Source organism: Osmerus mordax, chromosome 5 (assembly GCF_038355195.1).
Source record: "Osmerus mordax isolate fOsmMor3 chromosome 5, fOsmMor3.pri, whole genome shotgun sequence".
NCBI classification, from domain to species: domain Eukaryota; kingdom Metazoa; phylum Chordata; class Actinopteri; order Osmeriformes; family Osmeridae; genus Osmerus; species Osmerus mordax.
The window spans coordinates 20,166,173-20,180,832 of NC_090054.1; the positions used below are offsets into that span (position 1 = coordinate 20,166,173).

Genomic DNA, 14,660 nt, shown 5'->3' on the forward strand with positions numbered 1-14,660 from the left:
TGACTTGTTTACTCCGAGGACCAGGCCTGGAGAGCCATGCTAATCCCCAGGCCTGCTGGGGGTCCCTAACAAACACCCTGGACACCCTGATCCCTAACAAACACCCTGGACACCATGACAGGATTTAGAGCCCGCTCTGTCTCTCCACAGAGGTCACACTGTAGACACTCCCAACACGTCCCTCGACGACAACTCTGCTAGTTACAGATCCTTGACCCACTCATCACTACAAAGCACAAGACGGAGCGTGCATGTCTCTGGCGCAACCGAGTCGATTCAGCCAGTAATACGGAAAAAAATAATGTCTCTAATTAATTTACTGTTCTTTGGACGTTGATGGGTATAGGGTGTGTTTGAAGTGTAATAAGAGTGAGGCTTAACCGTTTTCATTGCCATGGTTCAGTTACAATACTAAACTAGGGAGCAGCTGGTAGAAGACAAACTCTTCATTCATTCATCAGGGGAAATATCAACAACATTCTTCATGTAATCTTCATCACAGAGCTCCCTCGACATGCTGTAGATAATTGACATCGACTCGTTTCTGGGAAAAGGAGTGGGTTGAGCTGGAGGAACAGAGAGAGAGAGAAAGGGAATGAGACAGTGAGAAAAAAGAGAGATAAAAGACAGAGAGAGGGAGAGGGACAGATAAAGAGAGGGAGAGAGAGAGAGAGTATTGAGAGAGAGAGGGAGAGACAGAGAGAGAGAGAGAGAGACAGAGAGAGAGAGAGAGAGAGAGAGAGAGAGAGAAGGCAGAAAGAAAGAAGGACAAAAAGACTGCGAGAGAGAGAAAGCAAGAAAGCAAGACAGAAAGAAAGAGAGAGACAGAGAGAGAGAGAGAGAGAGAGAGAGAGAGAGAGAGAGAGAGAGAGAGAGAGAGAGAGAGAGAGACAGAGAGAGATGACACAGATGCAGGTGAACAACATATGTTGTGTCTCTGAGTAAGGGTGTCATTTCTTCTTTTTCATCTCTGCTGCCTCTATCTCTCCATCCGTCTAGTCACCTCTGCTGTCTGTGACATCAACCATCTGGCCTGGCGACACAAACAGGAAGAAGATGGGTCTTCTGTGTTTTCAGAGAAGGCACATGAACACAGGTTGAAGGTTTAAACCTGTAAACCCTGACAGTCTAAGATGGACACTCTCTGTGGTGAAACCAGCAGGGAGCAGAATGAAAGATTCAGTCTCTCTCTCTGTGGTGAAACGAGGAGGGAGCAGAATGAAAGATTCAGTCTCTCTCTCTCATAGTTTCATATCCAGAAAACACTTCTGCTCCGTAATTTAATACCCATGAAGTTTTCATTTTCTCAGGATGAATAATTCAGGGTGACCTCCTGCTTGGCAGTAAGATAAAGGGAGAAAGAGGGAGAGAGAGATAGAGAGAAAGACGGACAGGCAGAAAGCGGGAGAAGAGGGGAAGAGGTTGAAAGAGGGCAGGGCTTTACATTTCTCATTCCCTCGCTCTCATTTTGTTTTCATTTCTAAGAGGGTTTTTTCTGAATGCAACTCCTCCCAACTCCAGCTCTGAAGCATTAGGGCTGACACAGACTAGTTCAACTATCTCATTCACTCCTGTTCTGCGTGCTAGCTCTGCTTCGTTTCACACAAGCCTGAGGCATGGGACAAGTTTGTTTTTGCAGAGTCTTTCTTCAGATTCACTACACATATAACGTTGGTCTGTAAACATGCACTTTAAACCGCTGAATGTAATGCTGATACAATCTGCATGCCTTCCTATACTGAGATAGCACATGTGTGTGATAAAGTAGAGTATATACACACACAGGGATGCTATCACAAACATACTGTGCACACAAGCATTTGCAGACACACACACACACAAATATTTTTCCAGTTACTGTAACTCATAAAGATACAGACACAGCACACAGACCAAATTTCCACAGCAAATGAAATGTTGATCTTTTCCATTGCACGCCCAGGTTCATGTGGATATCAGGGATTGTAATCTCCTCATTCATTCATCAGGGATTACTCACTCAGCCATGCAGGGATCTCCCTCTCTCCTCCCATCCCCTCTCTCCCTCTCTCCCTCCTCCCCCTCCCTCCCTCCCTCTGTCCCTCTCTCCCTCCTCACCCTCACCTCCTCCTTCTCCCCCTCCCCCTCCCTCCTCCCCCCTTACTTACCCCTCAGTCACAGATGGCATCAGACACTTGTTTCTCTGTCTTTCTTTCTCTTTTGCTCTCTCTCTCTCTTTCTCTCTCCTTCTTTCTCACTTTCTCTCTCCTTCTATCACTCTCTTTTCCTCTTCCTACTTACACAACTCTGACCCGCAACCACAGTCATGAATGAATGTGCAGAGTTGCAGTCGAGATTATAATATTTCTGATACTAAACTCTCTCACTGTCTTTCTCTATTCCACTTCTCCCAATAAGACCCATGGAGTTAGAGAGACTGAGTGAGAGAGAAAGAGAGAGAGTGTGTGAGAGAGAGAAAGAGAGAGAGAGAGAGAGAGAGAGAGAGAGAGGAAGACAGAGAGAGAGAGAGAGAGAGAGAGAGAGATAGAGAGAGAGAGAGTGTTCCAGGCTTCTCTGTCTAATCCTCATGGAGAGATTGACTTTACTGTTGCCATTAGTGATGAGGAGGACAATCACTTTATGACATTAAGAGGACATCTGGTCCCCCCCCCCCCCACACACACACACACACACACGCACACACAATGTTTTATCAGTTTCACAGCACTGCTTGCAGTATAAGTCCATCTACGGGATAGTACAGCTCAGTGGTTACAGCATTTGCAGATCAAAAGGTTGCAGGACAAATCCCCTTATACTGTATGTATAAAAAGTATCCGCTAAGTGAGTAAGGGACGTCATAAGATGATGTGCCCATAGCAACGGTCTGCCAGTCAGTAATAACAGACCGTGGCATTCAACAAAGAGCCCGTAATAACAGAACTGTGTAAACAGCACGTTAATGCACGTATGACATGCAGTACTTTATATTCAAAGTAGGAATTGGTATTGATGTTCTGCAGTGCAGAGCTACACAGGAGAGCCATGTTGCAGCAAGGTCACATCCTGCAGTGACATAAAGGCCATGAGGGGCCAGCCTCACCACACCGGCACCATGACTTCTAACCTCCGGCCGGGATTGAATCCAGAGGCGACACAGCCTGATGACACATTTATTTGCATGACACGGCTCCTCCCCCTTCTTCCCCTTCTCATCTCACTCTCCCTCCCCCTCCCCTACCCTTCCCCCCTCTCCCTCTCCCCCATCTCCCTCTCCCCCATCTCCCTCTCCCCCCTCTCCCTCCCCCTCCCCTACCCTTCCCCCCTCTCCCCCCTCTCCCTCTCCCCCATCTCCCTCTCCCCCCTCTCCCTCCCCCTCCCATACCCTTCCCCCCCCTCCCCTACCCTTCCTCCCTCTCCCCCCTCTCCCCCCTCTCCCTCTCCCTCTCCCCCATCTCCCCCATCTCCCTCTCCCCCCTCTCCCTCCCCCTCCCCTACCCTTCCCCCCTCTCCCTCTCCCCCATCTCCCTCTCCCCCATCTCCCTCTCCCTCTCCCCCATCTCCCTCTCCCCCCTCTCCCCCCTCTCCCTCCCCCTCCCCTACCCTTCCCCCCTCTCCCTCTCCCCCATCTCCCTCTCCTCTCCCCCCTCTCCCTCCCCCTCCCACCAGCCTCCCCTACTTACTGCCCGGTCCTCTCCCTGTTAATCCTAACTCCTGCGTGCAGAGCTGCACCCATCTCGTGCGTAATCTTCCGTTCCCAGAGCGAGCATCATAGGATGTGACCAAACACGCTAGAGAAAGCCTGCTAGTGTGTCCCGCTCGTACTGACCTGGGCTGGCATTGTGGAGAGCAGGCCTGCAGGCATCCAGAGCTGTGAGAGCAGACACCCTGCACAGGAGGAACCGCAGCGGGGGCGGAGCCTCGACCATGTATGGGCGTTCCGTGGGAGGGGGAGCTGGGAGACCATATAAGGGCATGGTTTACTCCAAAGGAGTTTCCATGGTGTCTCTATATTAAGAGAGCGTAGGGAGGGTCTAGTGTGTGTGAGGTGAGAGCTGTTGATTAAAGCCCATTAGGGTCTTTTGTTTTGAGTGTAATGCAAGCACCAGCCTAATTGGATTCTAAAGTGTGCAACAATACAGTTTCTCCATTGATAGGCCGTCCTTGCTGTTATGATGAGAGACACTAGTTCCATCTTTCACTTCCTCCTCTCAGAAAAGCCTTGGTTCAATGTCTCTCTCTCTCTGTGTGTCAGATAGACGATATGAACAGTTGCGTCAATAAATGCGTTTTCATTTCCACGGCAACCTCTCCCCTTCTGTCACTCGGTAAAACCAAGAGATAATCTCACAGTGATTACGATCAAAACCAGCGTTGCCTAGCAACACACAATTAAGGAATATGCTTTCAAGGCGGCTTTGCGGGTCGTCCATTACCAGATGAAAATTACCGGGGCAACAAATGTCAGTCGAATGCAGATGGATGTTCTGATTGTGTTTAACTTGAGCGCGCCAGAAAGAAGCCCACCACCGTGAGCTGTCTCACAACACACAAGTCCACCCAAGCTCTCACTGTGTGCTATCACGTCTTATACCACACAGGTATTACAGCAACCTCTCCCTGTGCCTGGTAACCTTGATAACATTTACATTTACATTTAGTCACTTAGCAGACGCTCTTATCCAGAGCGACTTACAGTAAGTACAGGGACATTCTCCCCGAGGCAAGTAGGGTGAAGTGCCTCGCCCAAGGACACAACGTCATTTGGCACAGCTGAGAATCGAACTGGCAACCTTCAGATTACTAACCCAGATAACCAGGAGGCAGCAGAGGCCAGACGTGTGTTTTTGGTCTGTGCCAGTCTGGGGCTGTACACTGGGTCTTGGAGCACCCTGTCTGCCAGTCCACAGTGAACCAGAGTCTGGATTAGCACATGCCTACAGGGAGGATGGGAAGGATTATATCCCTCTTACTGCTTATTATGAAAAGAGTCAATTCTCCTCCCGTAATCATCACAATCCTGTTAGTCCAGCAGCTCTGGTATTGATGCAGATGCACACATGCATCACCTTACAACAGCTCTCCTCATACGGTGAAACGCTGTGAATCTGTGAACCGGGAGATGAGTGAATCAGTTTCAACACAGCACTAACTGACTTCAACGGCAGACAAGGTTGTTTTTCATGTTGGGTATCTACCACAGAGCGATAGCACGCATCTCATTACCATGATGCAACATGGGGCTGAGGCCGGGGCTGTGGATGGGGCGGGGGCCGGGGCTGGGGCTGTGGATGGGGCGGGGGCCGGGGCTGAGGCCGGGGCTGGGGCTGTGGATGGGGCGGGGGCCCGGGGCTGGGGCTGTGGATTGGGCGGGGGCCGGGGCTGGGGCTGTGGATGGGGTGGGGGCCGGGGCTGTGGATGGGGCGGGGGCTGGGGCTGTGGATGGGGCGGGGGCTGTGGTTAGGGCTGATGCTGGAGATAGAGCTGTAGATGGAGCACTGTGCAAGGAGCAGCGAGCTGCAGTTTATGTGATGCAATCTAAGTGACATGTTGTCTCAGCCTCAATCCCTCAGTTTTCAAGCTTTTACTATTCGTACTTCTGGTCAGATGCTGACTGCATTTCCCTGCCTCTGTACTCGTACAGAGCAAACTGACAATAATGTGGAATCTGATCTAATCTTAACTGCCATTATGTAATCTTCTGCCATTAGCAATCAGCATTTGACATGATGTGTGGTGAGGACAAGTTCCCAACAAGTTCTAGAAAACAGAGGCTAGGTCATTTTGATACATTAAACTAATGGCTTGCAACTGGAACACTCGCATTACACACACACACACACACCCGCACAGAGTTATGATCTGTTCACTAGTTTATACACACCTCACACATCACCTGCAAAGGCCAGTTTGAAAAAATAAACTAACCATAACTCCATGTGCATACGTCATTAGGGCGCGTGTCCCTGGTTTATCATTGTGCATCAAAATGAACTAACCTCATTCCTCCAGCACTGGTTGGAAACTATTCCACAACACACACAGTGTAAGTGTGTAACATACGGGTGAACCGCATATTACTGTAGCTGGTGTTCACTTCCTGTCTCCAAATAAGGGTGCAAACTCACTCTTTGGCAGAAACACTACGATTTAAGGACAGCAATTGCTGACGAAACACAGAAAGTAGGTCATAGGGCAGATTAAGAGTCTTCCAGTCCAAAAGTTATCCATTTAGGACACTAAGCTGGCCATAATCCAAACCAACACAAATACGTTTTTGGCTCAACCAAAAAACAGGTAAGAACGGTTGAACATGCACTGATATCCGTTTTTCAGATCATATTTCATATTTCTTCACATTTCCGATTCTACTTTAAGCATTTTCACAAACAGTATAAGAGAGAGAACCAGGTGTAACATAAAGTACTAAAAGTAATAAGTCAATTAATAGGTATATTCTAACAACAGGCATCACACTTCAGTGCAGCAATGAAAGTGTAACTATCATGTACTGTACCGAGCTATCAAGTCATGCTCGGTTACTATTTCCTGTTCCTGTCAAATGGGTCCTTACCAAGAGCAGACCCATCTTGGGATGTATATTTAGCCATAAAACAGGAACCAACACGTTGTTTGAGAGGCACCCTCATATGAGACAGACCCAAAATACACACAGAAAGGGTACTTCAGTTTTTATCTGCGATTCGAGACTGCTGTGAAGCAGCTTTCAGTTTTCTACGAAAGGCTCTTACATAACTGGCCTCTTTTGAAACTGAACCATCCAACAGCTACACGAAAAAATCAAAATCTCTCCACAAAGAGAAATCCCCACAGAGAATGGGACCTTGAGATAAACCAGAGGGATGAATAAAAAGAGATGATTAAAGAGGGAGTTACTTGTGTCTGGCGAGGCCATGGTCGAGACGATAACTGGTGGGCCAGTACGTCGGCTGAGCTTCTGGTTGGCCGCGTTCTGGCCCTGCATGGCCGACCCAGCGGGCTGCATGGCCTGGTCCGGAGAGGGTCCCCCAGGCTTGCGCATCATCTGGGGGCTGGGGTGAGGGCTGTGCATGGGGGACATGGGCGGAAGGCTTCGGTCCCGCTTCATCAGCTCCATGGGGACAGTGTAGTTGGTGGAGTAGGCCTTGGGGGCGTGTTGGGGTGGCGGCAGGGCGGGCATGGACAGTGGCATCTGCTGGGGCATTCCGTGCATCCCTGGCATGGAGCCTGGCAGGGCGGGCATGGAGCCGGTCATGTGCTGGGGCATGGAGCCAGTCATATGCTGGGGCATGGTCGCCATCATCTGCATGCCCGGCATGTGGACGCCAGGGTGCTGGGAGTAGGCGGACATGGGGCGTGGCTGGACGGGAACCATGGCCCCGCTGTAGGGGCTTGGGGAGCGGGGGTAGCCCGTGGTCTCCAGGAGGTGCTGGGAGGGGGCGCTGTTGGGCCTCCTGCCCATCACCTCTCCCATCCTGGGGGAGATGGTCTGCATGCCTCCTGGTGTCTGTGGAGGCATCATGTGGGGGTCCAGGCCCATGCTGTGCTGCTGTTGCTGCAGCTGCTGCTGCTGCTGCTGCTGGTGGTGGTAGAGCTCTCTGCTCTGGTGGCTGAAGCTGTTGGAGCGGCCACGGAGAGGCGTCTGGGGCTGGGGGGGCGCCAGAGGGGCCTCCTGGGGCCTCTTGCAGCTGACAGCCACCCTGGAGAGCACCCGCGCCTGGCCCAGGTTGGGAGCCACGGAGCGCACGTCGTTCTCCTCCATGACGGCCAGCATGGCGGTGGAGTCGAAGCCCTGCTGGATGAGGGAGGAGATGGTGCTCTCCGACAGGCCCTCGTTACGCAGCAGCGCCAGGAACTCTGGGTCCACCGTCTTCTTGGGGTCCAGAGGCAGGGCGGGGGTCTGGGGCGCCATGGAGGGCGGAGGGGGCAGCGGGGTGGGGATGGGCGAGGGCTGGGGCGGGGCGGGGGGCGGCGGTGGGGGGAGGAGGAGGCGGGGGTAAGGGGGCGTTGGGGTCGTAGATCTGCAGGTTGGACAGCGGCTGCTGGGAGGGCTGTGGGACCCCGTAGGGCGAAGGGCTCTCCTGCCTCATCATCATGCCTGCCTGGGAGGACGGGTCCACCACCAGGCAGGTGGCGGCGGGCTGGCGCGGGTCCAGGGGCCTCCCGTTCACGTCGGTGTAGACGGGCCGGGGCGGCTCGGAGGCGTAGCGGGGGGAGGAGGGCTCATGGCCGTACGGGGACGGGTCCCGGCTGGCCATGCGCTGGCCGTCTGGCATCATCTTGTTTGTGACGGCAGCGCCTCCGTTCTCCCGGTAGATCCGGTTCATCTCGTGGACGGAGGGCGGCGGGGGCGGGGGAGGGAGGGGGCCGGCAGACGGCATCCCCTGGGGTCCCGGTCGGCCCCCTTGGTCCCAGGGCGCACGCCCCACCGGGCTCATCCCGTAGTGGGAGCCTGACCGGCTCATCTGGTGGGGAGGCTGGGGCGCTGGCTCGGGCCGGTAGAAGCCCCGAGGGTCGTCAGGCGGGCGAGAGGACATGGTGGGGTCGTGGGGGTAGTATTCCTGGGGACCGATGGATCCTCGGTGAGCCATGGACGGGCGATCGTAGTGGTTGAGCTCGGGGACGGAGCCCTTCCTCGTCCCTCGCTCGGCGTAGCCCTGGCTGTACAGAGAGTCCTGATAGGACAACGGCTCCCGTTTCAGATCGAGGTCGGGAGGCCGGGAGCCCGGGGGAGGCTCGTACCAGCCTCCTCCGTCTCCCCCGTACGACAGCGAGTTTCTCCGCCCCGCTAGCCTGGCTTGCTGCTCGTAGACACTCTCTCCCCTGTCCCACTGCCCCTCATTCCCCCCCAGGGTGTCCCAGCTATGGGAGCGACCGAGACTCAACTGCTTGCTGGCGACGAGCATTGGAGAGAGGGAAAACAAGAAGATAGCTTTAAAAAAAAAAAAAAGAGAGAGAGAGAGAGAGAAAGAAGAAAACCGACAAGTAGAAGGAGAGAAGAGGAAAAAAAAAAAGAGTAGAGTTGGTGGTGGTGTTTTCTTTCAAGTCTTCAGTTACACTTAACATCAAAAGAGTAGAATGAAGGGAGGTAGGAGGAGAAGAAGAAAAAAACTGAAGAAGTAGAAGGGAGGGGAGGCGTTTCACCTGATATCCTGTTGTAATGTTTTTGGGCTTCCTGAGGTTCTTGCTATCAGGTGGCTTCTCTCTGGTAGGCGATCGCTCAATTATTAAACCGTGCCTGTATTGGCTGGTGGTGAGCTGGGTAACAAGACACCCCACACACACACCACACACACACCACACACACACACACACCCCCGGCTGGTCAAAGCAGAGGTAAATGACCAACTACTCTATAAAAGACCCGGTGTAAAGACAGCGCCTGTACCGGACACCGACCTCCAAGGCCACCGAAGCTGTCGAGAAGAGGGGGGAAAAGCGGAGGCAGAGGAGAGGAGTGGTAGAGGGGGTGGAGTAGAGTTGTGTTGGGATGGGTGGGGTAGGCAGGGCATTAATCCAACACGGTTTATCCCTCCCCTACTCCTGGGACATTTTACTCGCTCTGTCGATTGCTATGAGGGATTACCGTCTAAATAAAGCCTGCTTAATTCCACTCCCCACCGTGACGTCACGACGACCAGAGAATATGTATCTCTGATGCGACCAGAGATTTGGAGGACCCACCCTCCGACTCCTGAGAGGGGCGCTTACCTGGGGCTGGTGGCTGGTGGCGTCGGTCTGCCTGTCAGTGCGTGTTCAGCCTCCTTGCTCCCTGAGCGCCGCGGAGCAGAGGGGGAGGTTGGGCACACTGGCAGGGCGAGCAGGCAGGCTGGCAGGGTCATGAAATGAATACAGATCACCCCGGTAAATCTCATGTGACGCCAGGAAACATTAAGTCCACTCTGATTGGATACTAATCCCCCGGCCGGGCCAGAGATGCCAGCGCAACAGCAACACGGCCGGAATCACGCATAAACCGTCAGCAACTGTTACGTTTGTGTCATGCTCGCTAACGCCAGGTACACTCGGAAACTGTCACGAGACAAATGTTAGTCAAAGAAAGTGACACCGCAGGCAGGATCTCTCTAAGAAACACACAAGAAAACATCCCTCTGGCAGCCAGGAGTGTCCATGTCATCTCTCTGAGGGATGACTAACAGACAACACAGATGGCTGATTCCTTAAGTATAGCAGAAAAGCCCTACCGAAAGTAAAGAAATTAGGAGGAAGGAGATTCCTGTGTGCTGTATACCAGTGTACAGTACTGAGCTAGATCCTACCCCGACACCCATCCCCCAAGCCTCCTTTATCCCCTCTACGGGGGGATATTGTGTAATCTGGGATTTGCCCCATTGGAAGAGAGCGGGGTTAGGGGGGCAGGAATGGAACGAGAAGGAACAACTACAAAAGCGATGTGCCATTTCGCAGATGCTTTTGTCCAAGACGAAGTTCTCAAAGCACCAGAGAAATCGCTCACAAGGACATTCTGTCGGAAAGAAATTGTGATGCAGGGTTTAATCGTTACCACAGCTGAGAATACAATGCTCAACCAAAAGTGCCGTTGTCAAGGCTGCATTACACTGTTAACAGTGAAATCAAAACTGAGAGCTGCAGTCAAATGCTCTAACCACCAAGTTTAACCCACCCCTGGGAGTAGTCTTAACACTGTGAATAGGAAACAGCAAATACTCCTTGTGTTTCTAAGGCCCCCCGGTCTTGCCAACAGTCTTGTTACCTGTTTGACTCTACCCACACATGTCTTTAATAAACACTTGTTAATTCGATCATATGAGTAACTGCGGAATGTGTGCGCTTGTGTGGAATCTCACAACATGGATCCATTGTGGATTTAATGAGTACAGTCTTGGATGTGTTCTAGGCATCTAATCATGTTCAAGGCAGGGCTTTCTTCATTTCTTCATAAACAAGCTTCAAACATGGCCTACGCATGCTCATGTAGCATTCAGTATTATCTTGCTCCACTCACTGTCGACACGTCAATGCTGGCCAGCACCACCAACAAGCTTGATGTGCCACGAGAAACGGAATATATTAACGCAACACTAAATGAATGCAGACTGCAAGGAATAATTGAGCCCCCATATTGAGCAAACTAGTTTATCCGTCACATGATCTGAATGTTAAACACACTTTGACTTATACATGAGCTTGGGACTGTAAGCCTACACACACGCAAACTGGAAGTGGAGAATAAAATTACAATCGTGCTGTCTAATAGTATCTGACACTGCGTCACGTGAACTCTGCTCTAGAATCGAACAACGTTCGTGCCGTTGCTAATGCAAGTCTGTTGCGTTGTAGCCAACAACATCTCTGTCTCGGTATGGGGCACACTAGTCATTTCGGTTTTATGTCTCAACTAGCTCATATCTTCCTTCGTATTCTTACATTTACATTTAGTCACTTAGCAGACGCTCTTATCCAGAGCGACTTACAGTAAGTACAGGGACATTCCCCCGAGGCAAGAAGGGTGAAGTGCCTTGCCCAAGGACAAAACGTTGGCATGACCGGGAATCGAACTGGCAACCTTCGGATTACTAGCCTGATTCCCTCACCGCTCAGCCACCTGACTCCCGTATTCTAGAGGTAGGCTACTGTGCGTTCTCTTCACTCGGTGGCCACGTGTCTGATATCACAACGATGTTTGTGTGTTAGCCGGGGTCTGTCCGAGGTATGTAAGGCATCTCAGGTAATCCAGCACCAGGGTAATAATGTAGCTAATCTTTCATAGTGATGCTCTGACAACAAAGCATGGATCTGTACTCAGATTATTATGCTGTCGCACTGTAGATCCTTTCATGTGTGGAAAGAATATGGCGACATGACTTTGGCTATATATTCAACTGTTTATGTGACTGCAGTACATTACAACATTTTGAACTGGGTTTGGTTGGCAACACATTTTGCCACTCCCATTTTGTCATTTTTTGAAACATGAGTACAATGTGTCAGTGGGGCATGTCACATGATATATTATTAATCTGAACCACAGAGAATTAAAGAGCTAGTGTTGCAGAAAGCAAACAGAAACTTGAGCCCTAATGATACTCACATCTTCTCAGTTTTAAGATTGGGTTCCTGCTACCCACAATCCACCTCTTTCCAGTCCAAGAGTCTCCTCTCCGTCCCCTCTCTCCTCCCCCGACTGGCCACAGATCAACATATCAGTTGATAGTAGCCGTCCTTGCAATAAAATTGAGAATTTACTTGATTTTTTAAATCAAAATCCTAGCTAAATCCTGCAACTCGACTGCAAACAGAGTAAAGAATCAGGGTTCCCACACACAACCCTCCGACCTGGCCTCTCCCTTTTCCTCTTCCCTGCACACATCCCTCCTCCTCCTCCCCCCCCCTCCTCCACATCTCTACTCCTCCTCCCCCCTTCCTCCTCCCCCCCTCCTCCTCCACATCTCCTCCTCCTCCCCCCCCTCCTCCTCCACATCTCTCCTCCTCCCCCCTTCCTCCTCCTCCCCCCCCTCCTCCTCCACATCTCCTCCTCCTCCCCCCCCTCCTCCTCCACATCTCTCCTCCTCCTCCCCCCCCCCCCCTCCTCCACATCTCCTCCTCCTCCCCCCTTCCTCCTCCTCCCCCCCCCTCCTCCACATCTCCTCCTCCCCCCCCTCCTCCTCCACATCTCCTCCTCCTCCCCCCCCTCCTCCTCCACATCTCTCCTCCTCCTCCCCCCCCTCCTCCTCCACATCTCTCATCCTCCTCCCCCCCCCCTCCTTCTCCACATCTCCTCCTCCTCCATCCCCTCCTCCTCCTCCATCCCCTCCTCCTCCACATCTCTCCTCCTCCTCCACATCTCTCCTCCTCCTCCACATCTCTCCTCCTCCTCCCCCCCTCTTCCTCCACATCTCTCCTCCTCCTCCACATCTCTCCTCCTCATCCACGCCTCCACCACATCTCTCCTCCTCCTCCACACCTCCTCTTCTTCTCTCTCCATAAACCCTGCCTCTCCACAAGGCCATAAAGAGCCAGAGCGGTTTGGCTGGCAGCCTGGAACACCACCGGGGCGGGGGGGTGACCGTGAGCCTGGAGCAGGGAGGGCAGCGCTGGGAGTTGGTGCAAGTGGAAGAACCAGGGGGGCTTGGTCTGTGTTGAAAGCCCAGGGCGAGGAGTTCCCTGCTGGGTGAGGTTACATAAACAGACCCCTCTCTCCCCAGAGTTTTTGGTGGTTTGATGACATGTAGACTGAGTATGCTGTTACTCACGTTTAAGTGATGATAATGCTATGTGTCATACACAGCATGGAAAACTGAATGGAAAGTCGCGTAATGGCTGAATGGATTTCCTCCCGACCTCACCTTTAACAGGCATGCCCTCTCTCCATCTGGGTTCACACTGAAAACGTCAAACTCTTGCGAGCCTTCTGCCACTGGTCTGGTGTCACGCTTCGCACACACACAGGAAGTGAGAGACACAGCAAGGCGTCTGGGGTGACAGTGAGTCAACCATAGATATATATAAACACTATATGTCTCGTCCGCGTTGCCGGACAACGGAGTTGAACGTCCGCACATGGCGGCCATCTTGCTACAGTCAACTCGCTCACCCATAACATTGTGTTGATGCTACATGTACCTTTTAAATGACCATAACTTGCTAAATTTTCAACCGATTTTGAAACGGTTTGGTTTGTTATCAACGTCAGAGATGTCGGTATGCCACTGCATACTTATGAATAATTATGTTTTATTTTTTTTATAGAATAGAAGTATGCAGTGGCATAACGTCCGCCATGTGCGGACGTTCTAGACTCCGCCGTAAGACATCTAGTGTTTATATATATCAATGGAGTCAACCCTTTGAGAAACACTTAGACATTCCATCCTGCGATAAAATCTAATCAGACAGCCACCAGAAACCTCTCGAAGGTGGACGAGAATCGTCCCCGTAGGTGGAACGCGTCACAAGCTGTGACCCAGTTCACAGCGGCGTGACATCGCTCTCTCGCACCCCCCTCGGCCCAAATTGTCGGTTAGTTGTGTCTAAACGACCGTGGGCACCCGCTTCCGGAGCTCCATCCAGCCGTCCTGGCCTCCACCCACCCCGGCACACACTGAGCGCCTAGATGGGGCGAACAGTGTGTGCCGGGGTGAGAGAGAGAGGGAAGGAAGGAGAGGAAGATGAAAGGACCTGAGAGAGCGGGAGGTGTGTGAGGCAGCCAGCCTTGTCTCCGCATTCGAGGCTGGGACACGGGGGAGCAGCTGGAGGTGTGTGAGGCAGCCAGCCTCGTCTCCACAGTCGAGGCTGGGACACGAGGGAGCAGCTGTCGACAGCTGACAGGGACTTGTGTCTAAAAGCAGATGATTCTTACTGTCTCCTCACTAAGGTGGCACACACACTCTGGCCCTTGTCTGACTCACAGCAGTGTTGTTAGCTAGTCCTGAGGCGGCTGGTGTGAACTCACATGCGCCCCCGGTGGGTTCTGGAAGGAACTGGCCCGTTGTAGAATGGAGAAACCCTGCAGCAGTTACAAGAAGAAAACTCCACAAGTCTCCAGTGATAACCTCCAAACCCAATTAAATTTGGTTTTGCTCTGAGGGAAAAAAAGGCTTTTCTACCTTTGTAAAAGGTATTTGTTCCCATAAGTCCCTTGTACATGTTCCTTCAACTAGATGTATTGATCTTTGTCATGTATTGTCACATGCTAACAG

At 52.0% G+C, this 14,660-nt stretch overlaps 1 protein-coding gene across 1 annotated transcript in view; it reads right to left on the minus strand.

Moving 5' to 3' along the window:
* Window positions 1–8,885, minus strand: part of LOC136943252 (uncharacterized) — a 29,774-nt gene extending 20,889 nt beyond the window's left edge. The window contains exons 1-3 of the mRNA XM_067236512.1: window positions 7,986–8,885; window positions 7,252–7,930; window positions 6,877–7,194 (exon numbers count right to left, since the gene is read on the minus strand). Coding sequence (XP_067092613.1) covers window positions 6,877–7,194; window positions 7,252–7,930; window positions 7,986–8,885 — 1,897 coding nt within the window. The remainder of the gene's footprint in view (window positions 1–6,876; window positions 7,195–7,251; window positions 7,931–7,985) is intronic.
* Window positions 8,886–14,660: the final 5,775 nt, after the last annotated feature.